Genomic DNA, 24,197 nt, shown 5'->3' on the forward strand with positions numbered 1-24,197 from the left:
CAAGTCTCACTTTTAAAGGTCCTGAATTCATGTAACATGCACAGGCATTTTTATAAGGATGGGCGCAGAGCATAGGTTAAAACTGGATTCATTTCCCAGTGAGAAGCCTGGCAAAAACTAACCAATCAGTCTCTGCTTCAGTGACAGATGACAGAAAGCAACAAACTTACTGGCCAGTAAATCAGGAAGAGGTCACTTCCTCTCCTTTGGAGTTACCCTGGAGTCAGTGTCTGACAGGATGTTTGCTTTCCTGCTGAGCGGAGGAGTACTGAAGCAAGGCGCCTAGGGTGTCCAGTGCAGGCTGAGAGGATTGCAGCACAGCAGCCAGGAAGAGTGCCCACCAAGTGCCAGCTGTGTTCTGAGATCTGAGTTATTGCTCACGTCTGCACCTAGCAACAGCACCGTGCTTTAGCTCCTCGTGGAGCTCTCTGCTGCACAGCCAAGATGCTCTCTGCAGAGGCATGGTAAGTGTAAGCAGGAAACCTGGAAGGATGGGCTTGGCTTTGTGGGGGTTAAAATGCAGTTGCCCAACTCCTGAGTCCACAAGGGCAGATTTTATACGGTACTTTCAATACGTCATTCAAATGAGAGGTGTGTGGTCTGCAGAATCCAGTCTCTTTTTTTCAATCTGAGTCACCGACTACTGCAATCCTGAGGCCTCCATTATTGAGGAACTAAAAGAAAAACCACAACTACAGCAAGGAGCAAAATGAGATACACAGCAGTGGGCCTAATTATGAGTTCACACTGCTTTTACCCAGTATAACTGCACTGGCTTCCATAAGTCACTCCTGATGTGTCCTGTGCCACAAGAGAATCAGTGCCAGTGTCAACAAAGGAGGGAAAACACTCACTGGGATTGGCTCTGTTACAGCAGGAAACAATGTACTGTATCAGGGTTCTGCAGCAAAATGCACTCTCAGCCAAATCCCTCCTACATGAACACAGGCAGGGGCCTGTTAATCATTTCTACCAGTGCTCCACTTGAGAGCCCTGGTCTAATCGTTACCATCACAATCTGTGGAGATCCAGTCTTTCTTCGGTGTATTTTTTTCAGTAAATGTGCTGCAGTTATTGGTGGTTTGTATTTGCCTTGATTTTCAAGAATCAGTACATCAGATAATAAACTGGCAAATAGTCATGCATGAAAATTATCCCATAGTGCTATAAAAACAGTGGAAAATGGCTACGCAGCAAAGTAATTGCTATTGTCCTGGAACACCCATCCCATTTTCATCAAATATGCTCATATCGAGCTGAACCATTAGTCATGGACTTCTTGCAGGAACCACAGAGTATAATTTTCTGGCCTGTGTTATATGGAAACTCAGAATAGATGGACCTAACAGCCCTTTCTGGCCTTAGAATCTATAAGTTAAAGGAGCGTCCAGTACATACTATACATTACTGTCTCAATAACAGTCCTAATCAACAGAACAAAGCACATATAGGAATATTACAAGCTCTTTGCATGATGGAAGAAATCAAAGAACATTCTCTTCATTTGCCAACCTAAACTCTTTTTCCAACAGTCTCAGTGCCCTATCTCCCTATGAGTAGAATGATGTGCTAGGTCCCCGGGCTAACCTTTCCCACCACAGGGACAGATGCTTAGGGATTTAGAAGGTCAGTATTACTCTTTCTACTACCTGTGACTCTTCGCTTGTATGGCTTTATATGCAAACTAGAAGGAAGTGTTGATGTAAAGGCCAGTCATGCTCAAACACAAAGTGCCAGGTCCCATTGAGCAGAGTTGGATTAAGATTAGGATTCCCCAAGCAGGACCTTTGCCTTTCTCTTGATTGCACTGTGCCGATGTTTAACTAGAGGGGGAAGTTTTCCATCTATTGTTTAATCAGTGAGATATACTTTACAGTGGACTCCTGTGTATGGTATAAGTGCAGTATTTTCTGAAGACTGCTAGATTTGTAACCCACCTGTCCAACACAGAACCAGAAATCCCCCCTCATTGGGATTCAAACTCACCACATTTCTGGAGGCTCTGGAGGTAAGGGTGTCCCTAGTTCTCACTTGGAAAGTCAATATAACAGGACTAAAGATCCCAGCCCTCCATAAGCACAGCTTAGCAGGTCAGTTTGTTTACACAGCTCAGATACCAGTTTACCTGTGAGAGCTGTGAACCTGAGGATCATTCTGGGTACTGCCATGCAAATGAGAACACTGCCTCAAGATTTCTATAGGAAAGGGGCCTTAGTGATCTAAACTCCGGGAACAGATCCCAGCAAGGTTGATTTATCCCTTAATCCTCCCAAGGCAGATAAAATCCATGCCATACAGTGAGCTCTGAGGAGGTTTCAGATGACAACTTAATAATGAAGGTCCTGTGCTGTTTGGACATTAAACCTCTCAGCATCGCACCTTTTGTAAGATCAGAGGCTTTTCCCAGGGTCCTTGCCCAAAATGTTATCGTCCTGAGGTCTGATTCTGAGCTCACCCAGGTTTACACTCTTGTATCCCCGTGATTTCTGATGCTTGTCTGGAGTAAGTGAGATCAGAATCAGACCCCACTCTGTCCCCACACAGTGCAGCCTGCTTCACATCAGTTAGCTGCTGCTCTCAACCTCTCAGAGATGGCTGCATTTCATTGGTGGTGCACACTGTATATGTAGCTTGTGAGGTGCTTTGGGACCTATCAGCATGGAAAGTGCTATGCAGATGTAAAATACTGGTACAAATTCTGTTTTCAGTTATACTGTAGTGAAAACCATTGTCTTCAAAAGAAGCCACACCAGTGCAATTGAAAGAAAATGTGGCCCATTAGGCCCGCTCCTCAGCTGAATAAATCAGCTAAGCTTCCTTGATGTCAGTGTGAATCCTCCATATTCCAGCAGCTGTGCGTGTGCCAGACCTTGCTGCAGTGACACGGAAGACAGTCACTGTGTCGTATGTTGATAAAAACAGTTTGTCCTGAGATGCATTAGAGCCAACATCTACCTCACATTTGCAGGGACTATGAATTGCAAACATTTCCTGGTGTCTATTTTTGGCATTGTGTCTGCTCAATCACTGTCTAGCGCACATTTGAACTCCAGCGGTTGTGTGCAACTGCATGTGTTGGGTCGTGTGTAGTGCTCACTCCTCCAGGCCCACTCCTTTGGCACCAAAGAGATATGTGGGAGCTATGCAGTAGAAAGAGAGCTGGCATTCTAGAAAATGCAGGTTTGAGTCAGACTGTGTTAACTTAGCTGCAGATCCCCCAGGGGCTGATGCAAGTCTGATGCTAATGAGAGTTTAAAAGGGCTCCACAGGCGATCTTGGCAATTACAGGCCAGTAAGCCTAACTTCGGTACCGGGCAAACTGATTGAAATTATAGTGAAGAACAGAATTATCAAACACATAGACGAACACTATTTGTTGGGAAAGAATCAAGATGGCTTTTGTAAAGAGAAATCATGCCTCACCAATCTATTAGAATTCTTTAAGGGGGTCAACAACCATGTGGACCAAGGGTGATCCAGCGGATATAATGTACTTAGATTTTCAGAAAGCCTTTGACAAGGTCCCTCACCAAAGGGTCTTAAGCAAAGTAAGCTGTCATGGGATAAGAGGGAAGGTCTTCTCATAGATCAATAACTGGTTAAAAGATAGGAAACAAAGGGTAGGAATAAATGGTCAGTTTTCACCGTGGAGAGAAGTAAATAGCAGAATCCACAGGTATCTGTACTGGGTCCAGTGCTGTTCAATATAGTCATAAATTATCTGGAAAAAGGGGTAAACAATGAGGTAGCAGTTTCCAGACCATACAAAATTATTCAAGATAATTAAGTCCAAAGCAGTCTGTGAAAAATGACAAAGGAATTTCACAAAACTGGGTGACTGGGCAACAAAATGGCAGATGAAATTCAATATTGATAAATGCAGAGTTATGCATATTGAAAAACATAATCCCAGGTAACTATACATACAAAATGATGGGATCTAAATTAGTTGTTACCACTCAAGAAAGATCTTGAAGTCACTGTGGATAGTTCTCTGAAAACAGCCACTCAATGTACAGTGACAGTCACAAAAGCAAACAGAATATTAGGAACTATTAGGAAAGGGATAGGTAATAAGACAGTAAATATCATAATGCCACTATATAAATCCATGGTACGCCCACACCTTGAATACTGTGTGCAGCGCTGGTCCTGCCATCACCAAAAAGATATATTAGACTTGGAAAAAGTACAGAGAAGGGCAGCAAAAATGATTAGGAGGCATGGAACAGCTTCGATATGAGGAGAGATTAAAAAGATTGGAACTTTTCAGCTTGGAAAAGAGAAGACTAAAGGGGGATATGATAGTGTAGGGATGCGACGACTCACCAGTGTGGCGCCTCCTGCTGGTCATCCTGGGAATTAGCTCTTTTCCAGCTCCGGAGCACCCTTTGCTGGCTGATGTCTCGCCTGTTGCTGGCCCCTGTGTCCCTTCCAGACCCCGATGCCCTTTTCATCTGGGCTCTGCCCCAGCAGTACCCCCACACTCTGGGTCTCCCCTCCCAGGGGAACCCCTAACCCTTTCACCCATCTTGCCTCAGTGGCTAATGCCAATCATCATTTAGCCCCCTTTCTCTGGGGCAAACTGCAGTCTGTCATGGCCACTCATCATTAGCAAGGGGTTCGGACCAGCTGCCTCTGCCTATCACTGGGCTGCTGCCTCTGCAACCCCAGTACCTGTCTTTGCCTTTAACCATGCCCACAGCCTAGGGAGTTGCCAGGCCGGAGCTCTCCAGCTCCTCTTGCCTTTCCCCAGCCCTGCTATGTTCTCTGTACCCTGAGCTCCCGGGCGGCCCGATCCTTCTCCATCCAAGGCTGGAGAGAGACTCTTCCAGCTTCTGGCCCACAGCCCCATTATCAGGGCCAGCTGGGCCCTAACTGAGCTAGCCGCAGCTGTAGCTGCTACTTCAATCAGCCTACCTTGGCTGTTTTAACCCCTGTTCTCCAGGTATGGGGCAGCTGCCCCACTACAGATAGACATCTATAAAATTGTGACTGGTGTGGAGAAAGTGAATAGGAAAGTGTTATTTACCCCTTCACAAGCCACAGGAACCAGGGATCACCCAATGAAATTAATAGACAGCAGGTTTAAAACAAACAAAAGGAGTCAACTTGTGGAACTCATTGCCAGGGGATGTTGTGAAGGCCAAAAATATAATGGGGTTCAAAAAAGAATGAGATAAGTTCGTGGAGGATAGGCCCATCAAGGGCTATCAGCCAAGATGATTAGGGACATAACCCCATGCTCTGGGTGTCCCTAAGCCTCTGACTGCCAGAAACTGGGACTGGATGATAGGGGATGGATCACTTGATAATTGCCCTGTTCTTTTGATTCTCTCTGAAGCATCTGGCATGTCAGAATCCAGAACTATCTTCCAGCTGACTATCTCATAGCTGTGTTAGTATCGGAACCATTTGGACTTTCTTGCATGTGTGCACTGAGTTATTTTCTACACACTCATAATCAAAGGTCTGCTATTCAGAAAGCATACTCCAGGAGAGGGTTTGTGTATGCTAAACTAATGTGTTTATTATCTGCTCACGTGTCTCCAGGTACTGGCAGACAAATGTCACTTGTGAGAGTTCGGTAGACATGGAACTGGTTCTGCATTACTCTCTTATTCCATCGGTAAGTAAACCAAGTCACCAGCGGCCTAGAGCTGCCATGCTCAGCAGAAGTACTGACAAATGTATCTTGATTATGTGCAATAATGGATCGATTCCTTGCTGCAATGACAGCTCTCAATTCAGAAACAAGCCACAATAGCCTCAGGCACTGAAACACTGCAAAATGTTGGCAGGAAACTGAAAAATGCTTACAACGATTTTATATGGGAAACAAGCCATCCTAATATCCAGGGGTAGCGAGTTGTATACACTCGTGATGTCTGGGCTCCAGCAATTTCAGGGACTGGGGGCCTGGCTCCACCAATGTTTGGGGCCAGGTCTCTCTCCCAGCCCCGCCTACCAGCCCCACCTGCCTCCCGCAGTGTCCCCCGGCCCCCACTTGCTGCCCCTGGGCCCTGGAGCCTGTAGCTCCATGCTGACTCTGCTCTGCCAGCTCCCCACATCAACTGCTGCCGCAGGGTCCTAGTGCGCCCTAGCCCTGAGCTCCCTCCCACACCCCAAACCCCTTATCCCCAGCCCCACAGCCCTCACCTCTGTACCCCCTCCTATCCCCAAACTCCCTCCCAGAGCCTGAACCCCTCACCCCCTCCTATACTCCCATCCCCAGCCCAGAGCCTATACCCAAACTCCCACCCAAAGCCTGCACCCCTCACCCCCTCTTGCATCCCCACACCTTGCCCCAGCCTGGAGCCTGTGACCCAGCACCCAAACTCCATCCCAGAGCCTGCACCCCAGACCTCCTCTCCCCACCCAAACTCTCTCCTTAGGCAGGTGGGGGGTGGAGTTTGGAGGGCAGAGTTTGGGGGGTAGGTTCTGGGCACCACCAGAATTTCTACAAACCTACCACCCATGCTGATATCTACAAACATACATGTGCCAAATGTCAGTGTTCCCTCATATTGATTTTAAATATACTCTAAGACCTTATGTGTGTACACAACTTGTGTGTGGGCTCTGGGGGGATTTACTTAACCTGTTTCCTTTCATAGAGTTAGCTTATTAGGCTTATTGCCTAGGGGAACGGATTCAGTCATGTTTGTAGTCATTCTGGGTGGGCAGGATCCTCTGGATCTTTGTGGAACTCAAAGGATCTCTGCTTTTCATACTCACACCACACCTTGGGCCCAACTGTGACTGAGTCTGAGCATCAGGTTTTTGTGGCGGTGTTCCCAGAATGAGATGCTCAGGCTGAGGAAGAGTGTGACTGTCTGTCAATAACTTACACACTAAGAGGGCTTAATCACAGCTACTTACACTCACCTTTGGATTTGGTCCCCTACGCTATGGGCCTCTTCCTTACACTGAGAACTGGATGGGATTTTCTTAAGGAGCATGTAGTTGAGTAGAAAAATCACCCCACGAGGGAGAGGCTGGGGAGAGAAGTCAAAGTCAGATTGTCAACAATCCAAGTGGGAGAAAAGATCACATACTGATGCTGGATAGGCATGCTCCAAATTTGTGTTCTTTCCTAGAGTCCATGGCTCATACACTCCCATCTCATAATTATTCTCCTTTCCTTGTAGTTTGCCATCATTTTGGTGCTGTCCTTCCTTGAAAGAAGAGTGAGCAGGAGTCAGATAGATGGAAAATTGCACCGCCTTAATGGTCACTTTGGAATTGTCATGTGAGTCTGAGCATAACTTGTTGCTGCTGGTCCCGGCCATTTCCAAAGGCATTGCTGTTCTATGCTCCCCTTAACACACAGAGCAGGCTGCTGTGCTCTGGAAAGGTGGGAGGGGAGTGAGATGATGATGAACTTTTAATTCAGGAAGCAGAGTTTGGAGAGGAAATGCCTCTGCACCCCTTACCGTGTCCAGCTCTCACTGCCGGGTTTCACCAGAAACAAGAAGGCTGCTTCAATCAGTCATTCAGATGCTCTGTATATATCCATCTGCCACAGAAATATCAACTACATTATGGGCTTGATCCCCCTTTCATTGACACCTGATTTGCCCCAGGGCCAATCCATCCATCTCAGTGCAGCACTCCTGATTTACGCAGGGTACCCAAGAGGAGACTCAGGCCCATTGTCTCTGAAGCAGGCCCAATGCCCCTGGCCTGTGGAGAGAGTGTAATGCACTCCCACATGCCTGACTGTCTCCACTAGTCACTGGATCATTTCTGGAAAGGCTAAAATCCCTTCTAGTGCTGCAGAAAGCTCACCCTACTGGAGCTCAGGGCCCCTGTGGAAGATGAGGGAGGGACTTCTGGTGTCCTCTCCTGTCTCTGAGCAGCCACGCAGTGCTAGACACAGCCTCCCCATGGGTCCTTACAAACCTCTCTACAGGAAGGGATTTGCTAACCCACAGCTGCACTGGGTATTTTGATAAGCACATGTTCCCCACAAGCTTCTTCCACCCCCTTGGTGTCTTATTAACTAACTGGTCTCCATAGTCCCCTTAATTTAGAATGTGTGGACAGGGATACAATCTGCAGAAATCTACTCCATGAAGGGGCTGATGGCTGTATCTGGAATATACAGCAGCACCCAGTTAAGGAGAAAACTTGGGGCAGCCAGCCAGCAGTGCATATGGCTATGAACACCCTGTGAAGGGGAAAGTGTGAAGCACTGAACTATTACACACATGGGAACCTCCTTACTAGAGGGCCTGGCCATTTGTTACTTTGAAGTGAGCTTCCACTAGGCCCAGTCAACTCCCGTGTTTTCCCATTTGGCTCAAGGATGCCAAAGGACCCACTGAAATGTTTGAATTATCCCATAGAAAGGTGCAGCTGCCTCCCAAGAGCTGGTTACTGCTGCCCAGAGCAGCAGGACACCATAGGCCTGATGTTGATACACAGAAAAAATGAACAAAAGGCAACCTGTTAAGTCTTTTGGGGTTCAAAGTATGCACAGGTGTCCAGAGCATGGCAGAGAAGAGTGGCAGGACCCCAGGATGTAGTGTAGCGAGTGCTTTTCTTCTCACTGCCCCATATGCACAGCCATAGGCACTGACTCAGCACCCACCGGCAGCCAAGGTTTGTCTAGGGGTCAGGATTCCCAGGTAGTTTTTGCGGTGCACATCCCATGCTGGCCGCAAGGGCCTACCCATCTCCAGAAGTAAGGGACACTGATGCTAATCACAGCACATTTGACAGAGTCCTGCTGTCTCCAAGGTCAGTGGTGATAACAGGGTCAGCCCAACAGGGCGTCACTCCACATCCAGCTAACATGTTCAAATTTTCAGAGCCAAAAGGAAGAGTTTTCAGGAAGAGGACATCATAGATCAGGGAGATGGCTGGAGCTTTATTAAAGAAGTTGATGAAGGAGCCACAGAACTTCCAAAAGCTAGCACAGACCTTGACAGAGACAAAGCTGTCACAACACCACTTAGAATCATAGACTATTGGGGTTGGAAGAGACCTCAGGAGGTCGTCTAGACCAACCCACTGCTCCAAGCAGGACCAACACCACCTAAATCATCCCAGCCAAGGCCTTTTCACTTCATGAAGGGAAACAGAGTCATAGATTCATAGACCAGAAGGAACTATTAGGATCAGCTATTCTGACCTCCTGTATGACCCAGGCCATGGAACGTCAGCCAGTGATTCTTGTATCAGGTTCATCACTTCTGGCTGAGCCAGAGCACACCCTTTAGAAAGACAAGCAAAGGGAAAGGGGAGCAGAAGAATGACTGGTGGCATTTGCAATTAAATCAAGTCTGAGGAGCAGAGCAGAGTGGGAACCTTGGATTCAGCAGCAGGAATTGCTCTTTGTTCACAGACCCTTGGATTTTGTTGGGACATTCAGCAACCGATGGTCATTTGGTTTTGCATTTGGAGCGACGGCCAATAAAGTTATGTTCCTGTTTTCGGAAGGTTACCAGCCACTGCGAGTGCCCAAGTGGGCCCAAGGTATGGTGCAGATCACACAAACCACGCTAGAGAGGCGGGTATTCGCCCATCTTTTCCTTCTCTAGCTCTTCAGTCTGGCATTTGGAGCAACCTTAAACCCAGGAAAGGGGTTACCTTTGCATGGCCGCCTGGGCACTTCTGTAAGGCCTGGTGGCTTCCTCATGCAATAATGCTTCTGGGCATATGGCCTTGGTCAAGCCTGGGAATGAGGAAAGGGCCAAGGTCTGGGAAGCATTAGGGTGCTCTGGATCTGAGCATCAAGAAGAGCTGGTAGCTTGGGGTGGCTGTGGCCTTTTCCCTCCACCCACATCCCTACCCCATCACCATGGCAAAGACAGGCCGCCTTTGGGACACATCTCATATTAGAGATTTAATATACCTGTGGTCACTTGGCCAAAGATCATCATTCTTGTCCCCAACTCCAGTGGCCTCTGCCGTTTGCAAACTGAGTAACTCCAGTTAAGATAGTGGCGTTACTCTGGATTTAAACTGGTGTAATTGAGATCGGAGTCTGATCCTCTGTCTCAGGACCTGAGGACACGTGCACAGATGTAGCTACACCAGTGTAAATCCCAGTGTAGGTGTACTGCACCATTATAAATGCAGGCTGGCATCAGCACGGGCTAGCAAGCCTTACACTGCAAGCCCCATATTGCACCGGCATATTGCATCTGCACTGGGGTTTGCAGAGGTGTCATTACTCTGGTACATGCATAGATAGGCGACACTCCTAGGAACTGTTATAGCCAGGGAAACAAAAGACCAATTTCCGTGGTGACTTATGTGGTGGGTTAGTTACTTAAGAGGTACAAATGGGTCAGCATTAATGGACTTATATCAAAGCTATACTCATGTTGCACACTCATGGCCTGATTCTCCGCTGCCACGCACCCTGTGTCGTCCTTGAAGCTGGTGCCAGGCGAGTTCAAAGTGGGTGTAAAGTACTACTATTCATAGTCCTGTAACCAGTTGGCACTCACTGTGCACGGTGACAGGAGGCACAAGGCCTTGGAGACTCAGGCCCACACTCCTCCTTTACTAGGTATTCTCTAGCTGCTTGTGTAACTGCTTCCATTGGTCACCAGTAGATGTACCCCAGGGATTGCCAAAGGCGCCGTACTTGCTAACGTCAGGTAGGGGGTTAGCTGATTAGGTTTTGAATTAGTTTGTTCTTTGAAGGAAACTGGAAGATACTGAAGGATTTCTCATTCTGTCAGGATTTCCTGTATTTTTGTCACCTTCCTGCCCTGTTGGAAGGTCACTTAGCGTCAAGGAGTCCTTGACAGTGAGAAGGTGCCCTGTGCATGTGCAGAGCTGCAGCTCATTCAGTCGCAAGAGGAGACCAGGACCTTGATTCTGGTCACAGGGGCCTCATTAGAACCCCGGTGTAACTCCACAGACCCCCCCTGGAATGGATCCACTTTCCCCGCTGTGACACTAACCAGTGAGAGGAGGCTGGGGCTGAGCAGGTATTGACTGACGGTAGTTCACAGTTGGACAAGGATTTCAGAACTGACAATAACAGCCTGGCATCCTTTGCTTTCTCTCCAGCCATTGTGCTTCTCATAGGAGCCACTGAAGTGGGCCTTTCATATTTCCCTTTCTTCGCCTGCCTCTCGACAGAATTCCAGATCACAGGGTCTGTACTGGGATTCTTCTACACGTTCACTTGGTAAGTGGTGTTACCCTGAGATCCAGCCCCTGGCTGGCTGGGCTTAATCCTGCAAAGCTCTGAACACTGACTTCAGTGGGACTCCTTGTGCTTAAGTGTTTTGCTGGACCAGGGCCACAGTGCTAAGAAATTGCAGAACTGAAACCTGTTTGGGTCACTCACCGCTTTTCTCCACCCACAGCACTGTTTAGAGTATGTGTTCTGTGTATCTTTATACTGGAGAGCAGTGTGCTGGGGACACTGGAGGGCAGCTTGGGATAGGGGGACAGGGTACTGGAGAGCAGCATGGGGTATCATGGCAGTACTGGAGAGCAGCACGGGAGGAGAGTAACACCAGTGTGTTTTCCAGGTTCATAATCACGATCACAAACATTGTGCAGTGCCCACATGGACAAGTTTCTATTTCTGTCTGATGATGACTTTATTTTATATGTTACCAATGTTTATGATGCCACCTGGGGCACTTTAGCAACAGAGATTTAACTAGAAAGCCAAATAATCCAACCAAAAGTTCAATCCACTGCTAAGGAAAATAAATGTGTTCAACATCCTTCCCAGAAGATGCCTAGCCTGGGGCTTTGAGGGGTAACTGAGAGGAGTAAATGCCACAGATGGTGTCCCCAACTGAGAAAGCCCTTACGCCAAGAGCTTCCAGATGGAGGAAGAGGAAGAACCCTAGAGCCATGCACAAAAATGCACATGTAATTGCCCACCTAATTTGCACACCTACTCCCGTGACTGCATGTGCAAATCAGATATCTACACAGGCTCTTGGACTGTCAGAGGTCAGATTATCCCCCACATCCAAAACTACATGGTATGCATGCCAGGACTTTGATTCCCCGAAGAAATTAGGGCTCCCACTCTTGGGCCTGATCTACATGGAGCCTCATTTACTTCAGTGGGGCTCTTCATCATTGTAAAGGGTTTGCTAGCATGGATCCAGTTGCAGGATTGGGGTCAAGGTGGGCACATTGAATGTGCCTGGCACTAGGGGTCTCAAGCTGAGAACCTGGCTTGGTGGGTTTAAACTCAGGCCTGAGCACACTTCCCATTTGGTCTGCCTGCTGTAATTGGGTAAGGTGGTGAGATAGCCTGGCAGATCTGGAAAATAGCTGAGAGACAGCCCTAGTGTTTTGAACTGAGCACAGAGCCTGACAGAAAGCATCACAACTTTGTAGAGATATGCATTTGCTTTGTCCAAATTTTGCCCACTATGTTGGTTAAGAAATAAGTAGTTGTGCAGCATCAAACTGTTGGTGTTTGTGATGGAGCCTCACTTCCCTGAGTGCCTCGCACAGGGGACAGGCTGCCCTGCCTTCTGGGGCTGAGAGTACAGTGGATCTGCAAGACGCAGAAACCATGGCACTAACAGCTGAGAGCCCAGTTCCAGCATGACATACAAGGATTTCCTTCTGAGGGAGTGCCTTGTCATGGGCTAGTCCAGTGCCCTGTCCCTGACTAGTCCAGCCTAGGAGCTGGGGAGGCCCTCAGTGGTGAGGCGAGGCCTCGCTAGTTGGTTTAGATACCTGGGAGCTGGGGAACTGCAAAGTCTGTGTCCAGTAGACTCAGTAGAGAATTCCCATCACAACAGCGTCTTCAGTCTCATCTCTGACCGGAGACATGGTACTGGGCTGACTGCAAGTAGACTGAGATTTACAAATAAATATATTTACACTAAAACAAACAGGAAGGGCTTCTCCCACAGGACAACGCATACTGTGCTGCCAGCTAACCCTTGACCTTGTATGTCACGGTTTTGTAGCTTTTAAGACTAGAAGGGGCAGTTATGATCAGCTAGTCTGACCTCTTGTATAGGCCAGCTCAAAGACTTTTACTTGGGAATTCCTGCATCAAACTCAGAACATATGGTTGAACTCAAGCAGATGCCGTAGAAAGAGACTGGCAGCCTTGATTTAAAGACATCAAGTGATGGAGATTCCACTATCTCCCTTGGGAATCTGTGTCGATGGCTAGTTACCTGCATTGTCGGAAATTGTGCCCCATTTTTTAGACAAGTGACCCTTGCTCCCCATTCTCCCTCTTCCCTTGTCCTGTCACAGCAAACCCTATGGGCGCAGAGGGAGCAGTAACGACTTAGGTCCTGATCCGGCAAGGCACTTAAACACATATGTAAGCCCATTCAGACCAATGGAAATTGATATGTGCTTAAGCGTGCTGCTGGATCTGGGTCTTATGGCCACATTTTTTACAGGTATTTAGATGCCAGAAAAGGCAGAGAGTGGCATTTTCAAAAGCACCCAGCACCCAAAACTGGCTTTTAGTGCTCTTGTCTCCACCTAGCAGTAAGCACTATCATGGGATGTAGAGGAACAATCAGAGCTCTGACCGGGGGAAAACCTGCACAACGTTGCTGTGCTGAGCACTCGAATCCCGTGGTGATGAGTGTGGTACAAATGCGAGAGAGAGAGAGAGAGAGAAGCAAGGAGACAGACAGGCTTGCTGACATCTCACTCTGGTTTGACGGTGGTGGTTTTGTATACCAAAGATGGTGATGGGCCACAGCTTGTGGAATGTGACTCCACACTCACACAGACCACGAGGCAGGGGGAGATAGCAGTCACTCCACAGGGGACATGTTCCTCTTTAAGGAGGCACCCTGATATCCAGCTGCACATTGCTCTAGAGTGTCTGTGCCTGTACTTCACTCTCCCCTCCATACTCTTTGGACTTATCCCACCATTACGAGTTCTATGACATTTGTACATTCGGCTTTCCCCACCCAGGTGATGGGAGACTATGAGAAGATTATATTTTATTGGCCTTCCCTGTTCTGTCTGTTTTTTCTACTGGGCCGCTTTGCCCTGATGTTTGTGAAAGCACTGAGGGTTCACTTAAAGATGGATGTGTCAAATGTGAGTATTCCTGGGTAACTGCTTCCAGTTTATTAAGCTTTCTCTCCCCATTTCCTGGGAAAACTCCTTCGCTGACCCCTGGATTAAGTAGGATTTAACCAGTGCATAGACTTTGTGCTGGTGCACCTCTGCACTAGGGTGAATTTTACCCTTAGCCAGTAATAAGAATTGATTTCACACCAGAGATCTTGGCACATTTCTAAAAATCACCACCCACCTGACTTAAAACATGGCAGAGCACCTCCCCCTGCAAGACCCCATGATGGACTTCAGTGCTGGCTAGCCACTCAAGTAATTACCCAGTGTACTGGGCAGGCTAGTATACTGCATTCTATGATTGCAGTGTAGATATACCCGGCATTACATGGGATGAGCAGGGTCAGCGGTTCCATTTAGGCGGCGTAGGCAATCGCCAGGATTATTGGTGGGCGGCATTTTGCCGGAGGGAGCGGCAGGCGGCTCCAGTGGAGCTGCCGCAGTCGTGCCTGCGGACGGTTGGCTGCTCCCACAGCTCCGGTGGACCTCCCGCAGGCTCCACTGCGGCAGCTCCACCGGAGCCGCAGACCAGCGGACCCTCCGCAGGCACGACTGCGGCAGCTCCACCGCAGCCGCGGGACCAGGGCGCGGGGCTGCGAAATTGCCGTGTGCCTAGGGCGCTAAAATCCCTAGCACCGGTCCTGGGGATGAGCATCCCAGGAGAGTCAGGAGGGAAAGTCTAGAACAAGCTGTGTTCAAAGCCAGGAATGCAGGAACAGTCATAGCAACTACACAAGAGCCACACTTGCTTAGATGCTGCCTGGAATGGCCCTTGGGTTTACTTAGGGCAGGGAGTCAATTAGGAGCCATGAGGCTGCTGTCTATCAAACCCTTGAGGAGGAACGCAGTCTGTGTCCACAGCAAGTCATAGGAAATGGAGCGCAAGCTGGTTACAGCTGCTGCTGGGTGGCAGCCTGGAGATGCCAACTGCCTGGCAGCTCTGCAGGCCTGGGCTTTAGAAAGGTCCGTATGTTCTGCCTCCTTGGCCCCCTCAGAACTCCACCCAGTCTCCCCTGTGGCTAAGATCTTCACCCAGTCTTGGATTAAAAACAGGAAAGGTTCAAATAATCCTCAAGGCCCTTAATAACAAAAATGATTCAGAGTCCCCAAAATAAAGTCCATAACACAAAAGTTTATAGTCAGCCCTTGTTCTTCTGCCACTCACGGAGCTCTTCTGCTATCCCAGTCTGCTTCATCCGAACAACCAGCCCTAGCCCCAGCCTTGTTGTCATGTCAGCCTCACCATGCATCTTTCTGCTGCTCTTTGTAAGGAATCCCCTGATCCAACCTAGGTATGCCTCTTCAGTAATCAGGTTCTCTGACCCCAGGCCCTCCCACCAGCTATTAAGGGGTGAGCCCTCTGTTAGCCACACCCCTCTCCCTATGGCTGCCAGTGTAAGCAGAGTGGGTTGCACTCACCTCTTGAACACCCCACTGCCAGCTGAGTCTGGTGCTGCCATTCTCTTCGGCTCCCAGCACCCCTGCAGGTGTCAGCCTACCTCTACAGGTCTTCTGTGGCTCAGCCCTCCAGCCTCACACAGTCCAAAACCGCTTCTGGGGGTAACAAATTCAAAATAGAAGCAGTTCCTTGCCCATCAGGGCCAGTTACGAACAAACTAGTTTCTGATCCATCTGGAATTGAATTGGCAGGGTCTTTCTGAACTCCTGCCATAGCTGGTGGGCAGCAGTGAGCCCTGCGTGGCCTGTCTCAGGTCCTTTTGCTGCAGCCTAAAGAGCACCCCTCCTCATTCCTCTGGCTCCAGCAAGGAACTGACTTGCTGAGAGTAGGTAGCTCCTTGGTTGGCTGTTGTTGGTCCCCAGCCATTCTGGCTGCTGCAGAGCCAGATCTCCCTGGTTCCCCAAATGGCTGCTCTTTTCCTCTCAGAGAACTGTTTCTTGGGGTGGGGTGCAGCAGAGCAGTGGGGCCACCAGTAGAAGGCTGCAAAGGCCTGATGTACCCCCATCACAGTAAGGTATCTTCATAACTAAGACCATAAGAACATAGGAGCAGCCATACTGAGTCAGACCAAAGGTCCATCTAGCCCAGGATCCTGTCTTCCAACAGTAGCTAATGCCAGGTGCTTCAGAGGGAATAAACAGAACAGGTAATCATCAAGTGATCTATCCCCTGTTGCCCATCCCCAGCTTCTGGCAGCAGAGGTTTAGAGGCACCCAGAGCATGGGGTTGCATCCCTTCCCATCCTGGCTAATAGCCATTGATGGATCTATTTTCCATGACTTTATCTAGTTTTTCTTGAACCCTGTTATAGTTTTAGGCTTTGCAACATCCCCTGGCAATGAGTTCCACGTGTTAGACCGGCCTAATACAGCACCCACAAGGCAGCACTGGATCTATATGTTTGAATCTGCTGTCTTTTCCCTAGTGGAATGAAGAACATTCTTTGATATGCTGACAATCCCTGTTCCTTTAAAACAGCAGGAAAATCATTTTCTGGAGGTGCATCAGGCTCAGCATGTCAAACGTCTGGTCAGGAAGCCCCCAGAGCGGTGAGCATGGCATCTTCATTTCAGATCCGGAACACCGAGCCATAGAGAGTTCAGATTTAGTTCTGATGAGCTTCTAAATCTGCTGATACTTATTGACTGACATGCACACTGGGGCCTTGCCTGCTCACCTGGGGTGAGCCAGGGACAAGGCATGTTCTCTGGCTACTGGGAGGATCCCTGATCATCCATGATGGGCCTGCACCATCTCCCCTCTGAACGGCATCCATAAACAGTGCACTAGAGCACTCTGTCTCCTATCTTCTTCACCTCAGACTCAGAGGCTGTGGGAGTGTGGAGGTTCCTGATGTGAGCCCCAAGTGGCTTTGTGCTGGAAAGCAGGTAGGCTGCTGAGAATGGGTGTGAAGGAGAAAGACTGACACCTGTTTAGGCCAGGTGGGGCCTCTGCAGACATGCCAAGTGGGAGGGAAGTTTGGGGTAGGAAGGAGTGCTGGGTTGTTTTTATGGAGAGGGAGGGAACGATGCTGGAATGGGTTTGGGGCCTTGAAATGCCTCTAGTGTCCCTGTGTCATCACCAAACATTTCAGGTCTGTTTATCCATCTTCATCCATTAACAGAAAGGCTCAGAAATCTTGGTTCCAGCGCAAGGTGTATGAATGGGACCCATGCTTTCAGTTCCCAGGCAGAATGATTGGCACATCTGCGCTAGCCTTAATCTGCCTGTACATTGTAAGTAAACTGCACACTTGTTTCCTGAAAAGAATCCCTCCAAATGGAGCACAATGTCACACAGCCCTTGTGTTCTTTGTAAGGATTGCAGTCCAGGTTGTTGAAAAAACAGCTCTCCCATAAATCTCTGCCATTAAACTAAAACAAGGACCGTCTACGTATCTAACAGAGCTACTGGCTACTTTAAGACCAGAATCCATAGTCTACTGGCTTCCTGACCAGGGTACCTTCCAACTAGGCCAATGGGTGTTTGATGGGAGTTTATCTTCTTCAAGATAGGTTGCTTGAGATGCAAGCAGGAGAGAAAAGGCTACCAAGTATGTGTGTGTCACATGAAATACATGATACTCATGTGTGAGTGGTTTCAGAGTGGTAGCTGTGTTAGTCTGTATCAGCAAAAAGGAGGAGGAGTACTTGTGGCACCTTAGAAACTAACACGTTTATTTGAGCATAAGCTTTCATGGGTTTTAGCCCATGAAAGCTTATGCTCAAATAAATGTGTTAGTCTCTAAGGTGCCACAAGTACTCCTCCTTCTTCGTGTGTGAGTGTATTTATATTATGTTGTTCCCTGTGAATACTTACGAGTTTGCTTAATTCTAGGCATCCTGGTCTTCTTCAGTGTCTGGTCCAAAATCAGTGGAGATTAACTCCAACAACATTCTTTGAAGGACAAAATTTGTCTACATACACTTGCTGTCATTTAAAGGTTAAGATGAATCCCCATATATGAAAGGCAATGTGTGTTTAAAATCAAATGCAACAGGTCAGATTCCCATAGAATCACACAAGGAATGAATGTGGCCCTGTGTGATTATATGACATGTAGTGTTATTCTGTAGAAGTGGCCAATGACAAGCTTGCTAAATTGCTGTTTTTTATCTGTTTTTTCTGCAGTTTATTGTTATTGAGTTTTACATTTACAAGGAAGTCTCCGAAGAGCTGAAGATATTGGATCAGAGATTTGAAGAGCTTGTTGATTCTAGCAATGGCTCAGAAGTACTTGTATCAGCTGTCCTGCAGCTGAAAGAGTTTATTAATGTCACTCAAGGTACAGACATGTCATTTTTTAAAGGTGGAATGAGTGCAATACTTTTTTTAAAAAGCAGAATGAACTCATAGTTCTTAAGATTGACCCAAAGCCCATCCTAGTCAATCGGATTCCTTCCAGGATTTTGACACATTAGTTCCAAATGGGAATGAAAACAAAAATACATTTCCCATAAAATGAAATTCAAACAAAAATCATTTGGGGTCCATTGAGATGGAAAATGGCATTTCAGAATTGACATTTTAAATTTAAGGAAAATTTTTAAAAAATCAAAAATTCAAAATGAAAAATCATTTCAAAATGAAGAATTGAAACAGTCGACTCTAAAAGTGTTGAAATGGAATATTTCAAAACCATCAAAATGCTTTTTTTTCTAGTTTTTCCCCCAAATCAAAATTTCATGATAATTGGCTCATTCCCACAAAAGTTTTGATTCAACAAAATATCATTTTCTGATAGAAAAACTTTCAATTGGAAAATTTTTGACCAGCTCTAGCTAGATACTTAGTCCCTAATACTGAAGCAAAACTATATGATGAAGAATGAATTGTCACGTTACCTGTTGCCTAGTGTTTTGATTGTTGAACACTGAGTAACTTGGAGTTTGACAGTAGAGAGACGGCAGACCAAAGAACAGGAGAAAAATGGTTATGTGTATTATTTTAAACATCTTTGCTCAGCTGGCCCCGGAAAGAGGTTTGGGTGGGATGGCTTCATTGAGTTATGGCTGGTGTCTGAGGAAAGCTTTGTTTTTATTAAGTAAAGGAGTCTAAAATAATTGATTTGAATTTCATAGCTTTAAAGGTCAAAGGGAACAATTCAGACCATTGAGTTTGACCTCCTGCATAGCACAGGCCAGAGATTTCACCCGATGATTCGTACATTAAGCCCAACAGGTACATGTGTGGCTAAACTAGAGTACGTTTTTAGAAAGACATTCAGCTTTGATGTAAAGACTCCAAGAGAGGGCAAATGGTTAGGAGGACACAACAAAAGGGGTTCCCTCTAAGTATAAATCTGACTCGGGCCCAAGAGCCTGAAAGCTGTCTATGGTTATTTGCAAGATGAATTAGAGATCACAGTCTAGTTTCTACTGGACAATTTTCCATATTGCAAAAAGCTTCCTCACAGCTAACATGAATTGCAGTTGTTACCTTTATCAGTTTGCTGTCTCACCAGAGAAACCGAGGACTGAATGGACATGGAGACTGAGCTGCATGTTAGGAGAGTAATGTAGGAAAACTTACACTTCCAAGTTTTGACATGTGAGAATCCAAGATCTTTGTTCTGCTCAGTATAAATTTGGATTTGAGTACATAATTCTGATCCAGGGCTTTGGTTTGGGCTCAGCTCTATAATTAAATGATTAATAAATATTCAAAGCATTTCTGAGCGACTAGGAAAAAAAGCGTTCCAAATAGAAATGCGTCCAAGCAAAGGCACTGGGGGTTTTCAAAAGGAGGCTGGATAGCCATCTATCTTGGATGGTTTAGACACAACAAATCCTGCATATTGGCAAGGGGTGAGACTAGATGACCCTTGTGGTCCCTTCTAACTATGGTTCTATGATTCTATGTGTACAAAATAGCTGTGAACTTTGTGCTGAGTTAAAGTAGTTTTGTAATCATGTCATGGGAGCTGCAGGGAAAACATTCTGAACAGATGGTTCCTTTTCTTTTTCTTCAGGTGTTTGGATTTTCACCACCTTTGCTGCCTCCCTGATGTGTGTAAGCTACGTATTTCACATCTTAGCCTGCTACAGGTATGGACGTGCAGCAGATTATCAGCTCAATTCTCAGAGGTGCTGACAGTCCTCAAGTACCATGGAGTTTATTGGGAGTTGCAGACACTAGTCAACTCAGCACAGGCACTTGACAGCTCCCAGGATTGTCCCCTCCTCAGGGATTCTCAACCTTTTTCTTTCTGAGGCTCCCCTCCATGCTATAAAAATTCCACACCCCACCTGTGCCACAACAACTGTTTTTCTGCATATCCACTAGATTAAAAGCCAGGGCTGGCATTAGGGAGTAGCAAGGAGGGTAATTGCCTGGGGCCCCACACCACAGGGGGGCCTATGAAGCTAAGTTGCTTGGGCTTTGACTTCAGCCCTGGGCAGTAGGGCTCAGGCTTCAGCTTTCTGGGGCACATGGCATCGACCACTGTCAGAAGACAGGATACTGGGCTAGATGGACCTTTGACCTGACCCAGTATGGCTGTTCTTATGTTCTTTATGTTCTGCCCTGGGCCCCAGTGAGTCTAATGCCAGCCCTGCTCTCTGGTTTATTTTGGTGGATACCCTGAAACCTGCTCATGGCCCCCAGGGGGCCCCCGGACCTCTGTTTGCCCTAGAACTCTACTCTCCTTTCCATCGGCACTCAGTGGGAGGCATCTCTATTATCTACCCTGGGCTTCACAGTTCTAGGCTCTGATGGGTGTTGAAGACACATCGGTCCACACAATCCTCCAATTTTATATAATTTATTAACTAAGCTAAATAATTCAAAATAAAACACAACCTAAACAAATTGGAATAAAGTGGGTTAATATCAAATCATCAGCTTACTCTAATTATCAGGTTAATTAATCCAAACTGCACAATTCCTTGCAAACTTTATTGAATCACGTGGGAAGACAGCAGACCTTGTCTAGCTATAAGCCTTGGAAAAATAGGGCATTCTTTATTTCAATGCTAATTGAAAGTTACTGATATTCCAGACAAACAGCTTTTTAAATTTAACTAGCAAACAAAAAGTTGTGTGAAACTAAGTTTCTCGGGATTTAAACACACACCACTCAACCCATAAAATATGAGTGTGCCATAAGCCTATTGAGTGATGAGCAATTCGGCCCTGAACCTATTGAACCTTATTGCAGGCTGTTTGAGGAACCATACTCAACTACATTCTGAGTGTTCTATCCACATGCACACTGTCAGCTGCTAGAGTTAAAAGGACAAGGGTGAGAATGCCAAGGTGGAGGTGTCCCTCTGCTAATAAAAACTGGGGAAAAAAATCCTTGTCAGGTTGATACTTGTGCATGATCTTTGCCTTGACTCTTGACGTTTCATTCAGTTTCAGGAAATTAGTATGTGGTTGGAAAGATTAGCTGGTGGTTGTGGTTTTCTTGGACCCGCTGGCTAACTCAACAGACTTGCTGAGTGACTAGAGCTGGGGTTCTCAAACGTGATTGCACCGTGACCCCCTTAAGACAATAAAAATTACTACACGACCCCAGGAGGGGGTACCAAAGTGTAAGCTCATCCGAGCCCTGCTGCCCAGGGCAGAAGCCCCCCAGCTTTGGCTTTGGCCCCAGGTGGTGGGGCTTGGGCTTTGGCTTTGGCTTTGGCCTTGGGTGGTTGTGCTCGGGCTTTGGCTTTGGCCTTGGCCTTGGGTGGTTGTGCTCGGGCTTCGGTTTTGGCCCGTACCCCAGCAAGTCTAACACCGGGCCTTGCGACCCCATTAAAACAGGTTTGCAACCTACTTTGGTGTCCCGGCCCACAGTTTGAGAACCGCTGGGCTAGAGGTTGCTTGCCTGTAGATGCCAAATCTTGGATGATGTGTGTTGCTGGACTCTGGCACCTCAGTGACTGTCTGAGAAAGGGAAGGAAGCACAAGCCCTTTGTCAAGCCTGGTAGCATCACCACACCAGAGGCCATTAGCCAGAAGTAATAGCTTCTTCTTTTCCTTCCATTTTTTGAGGATGGTGCCCTGACTGATTCCTCTCCCTTGGAACTCCTACTCTACTCTGAAGTTTCTTGGCAAAGCAGAATGGGGCATTCCTCCTCTAAAGTCATAAACATCACCCAGTGGGACTGGATTAGGTCACCTTCATGCAAATAAAGAGACTTTCCTTGCCAGTAAGCATTATCAATCAGTCAGCAGACCTGAAAATACTTTGAAACATTTTAGGAGATAAGATCAACTCTTCCTGGTTATGGGTCAGTTCACAGAGATTATCTCAACCATCCCATACAAGGTCCAACTCAAGAACCCAAAAATAAATTGGAAAAACTACAGAGCTAGCAAAATGTTGCAACTGAAATAATAGAAAATCAATCACTCATCTTCATTCAGCCATACACATAAAACAAAGTTATTTATTCCAAGATTAAACAAGAGTCCTTTGTCTACAGACAGATACTTCTCTTTTTGTATTTTGGTACTCAGTGGCTATCAGCGGTTTAACTTTAAACAGGGTTTTGACACACACAGCCTTGGTGAAAGGTTACACTTTACCTCTGTCTTTTACTCTTGAAATCACAATTTTGGATTAAATTTTCATAGAAAGCCTCTGTCGTAATTAAAGTGCTCTTAGCCTGTATGGTATGTAGACCAGATTCTATTTTACAGATGTACTGCAGAGTCTTAGATAGTAAAACTCCTGTTGAAGCAAAGGATAATCCTTCAGTGTTGTATATTGTACTGTGTTGTGATATACCAAAAATTGTGCTTTGGGTGGCATGCCCAATAACACACAATGTGTGCCATTGCTCCCCTTGCTTCTATGTTTATTGCATTAATCCATGATGCCTTTAGGTCTAGATTGCTGAGCCCTTTGACATTCAATCAAATCATCCGACACAGCTCCTCTGTGATCAAACAGTCAAACAAAGTTATTGAGTGAATAAAATCTCCAATTTATTTGTGTGAAACTTCTTACAACTAATTGTGACACCTTTATTCAGGAAACACATGAAGCGGCTGTGGGCAGGGAAGAAACATTTCCTTCCACTAAGATCTCATGAGCCTGCTTCTTCTCAAAGTGTGGTAAGTTCTCATTGCTTTTCCCCAAAAGTTCCCAGCCCGTAGCTCTGATTTGCTAACACTTGGAATTCAATGGGGCAACTCGTGAATGTAGTTAGGGTTACCAGATGTCCCGATTTTATAAAGACAGTCCCTATTTTTGGGTCTTTTTCTTATATAGGCTCCTATTACCCCCCCCACTCATCCCGATTTTTCACATTTGCTGTCTGGTCATCCTAAATGTAGTTTACACGTGCGCTCCAGTATTTTGCAAGATGAGGCCATAGTTTTAATGAGTCAGTGCAATATTCTATGGGCCTGATTCTGTAGCATGCTAATCTCATTGTATGATGGCTTCACAATGTAAAACTAATGTAAAAGGCAGGCTTATGCCAAAAGTAACCTACAGTACTGATTCAGAGTGGTCTGAATCAGACAGCTGCTGTATTACAGTCTAGGTGTGGGACATGGACACTGCACCAAAGGGAGGGAAATGAGCATGGGAAGAGTAAAGGGGATTTATCCCACCAGAAAGGCATATACCTGCTAATACTAAATGACAGTTATACTGAACTCCTCCAGCAGCAAAGAAATGGTCCAGATTCCCAGCCTCACTGTTCTCCAAATCTTAGTATTACCAGCACCTCAACCCTGTGGCTGGGGCACACACCCACTCCAGCTCTCCTTGCTGCCCCACTAGCGAGGCTGGGCTACTCCTTGCACACAGCACTGGTAGGTAGGTGGGGTAAAGAAGTGGTTCCTAACTGAACTGATGTTCAGTCACACAGAGACGTGCTGCGTTTCCTGGTATTTGGGTTTGATTCCTGTGCAACGACTGTGAGGAGGGAACACAAACATTTGCCAGGGTGGAGGGAGTGAAAGGGAAGCCAGCATCAGGCTGGAACTGACTTTTTGAAAAGTCTGGCAGGGGAGGTGTGCCTGGCTGCAGCCACAAGCCTTGGCTCTGGAGGAGGCATGCCCAGGCAGGCACTCTAAGGCCTGGTCTACACTGTGGAGGGGATCGATCTAAGATACGCAACTTCAGCTATGAGACTAGCGTAGCTGAAGTCGATGTATCTTAGATCGAATTAAAATTACTTACTTCGCATCCTCGCAGCGCTGGATCGATGGCTGCGGCTCCCCA

At 46.8% G+C, this 24,197-nt stretch overlaps 1 protein-coding gene across 1 annotated transcript in view; it reads left to right on the forward strand.

Annotated features, from left to right (window-relative positions):
- The first annotated feature begins 227 nt into the window (after positions 1-227).
- The window catches only part of LOC127046257 (stimulated by retinoic acid gene 6 protein-like), a 104,180-nt gene continuing 80,210 nt past the window's right edge, over positions 228-24,197 (forward strand). Inside the window, exons 1-12 of the mRNA XM_050943058.1 lie at positions 228-464; positions 5,554-5,629; positions 7,152-7,252; positions 9,353-9,483; positions 11,035-11,155; positions 11,505-11,550; positions 13,903-14,031; positions 16,505-16,575; positions 17,151-17,262; positions 18,158-18,311; positions 19,998-20,073; positions 22,996-23,077. Coding sequence (XP_050799015.1) covers positions 445-464; positions 5,554-5,629; positions 7,152-7,252; positions 9,353-9,483; positions 11,035-11,155; positions 11,505-11,550; positions 13,903-14,031; positions 16,505-16,575; positions 17,151-17,262; positions 18,158-18,311; positions 19,998-20,073; positions 22,996-23,077 — 1,119 coding nt within the window. The 5' untranslated portion in view covers positions 228-444. The remainder of the gene's footprint in view (positions 465-5,553; positions 5,630-7,151; positions 7,253-9,352; positions 9,484-11,034; positions 11,156-11,504; positions 11,551-13,902; positions 14,032-16,504; positions 16,576-17,150; positions 17,263-18,157; positions 18,312-19,997; positions 20,074-22,995; positions 23,078-24,197) is intronic.

This window comes from Gopherus flavomarginatus, chromosome 3 (assembly GCF_025201925.1).
Source record: "Gopherus flavomarginatus isolate rGopFla2 chromosome 3, rGopFla2.mat.asm, whole genome shotgun sequence".
NCBI classification, from domain to species: Eukaryota; Metazoa; Chordata; order Testudines; family Testudinidae; genus Gopherus; species Gopherus flavomarginatus.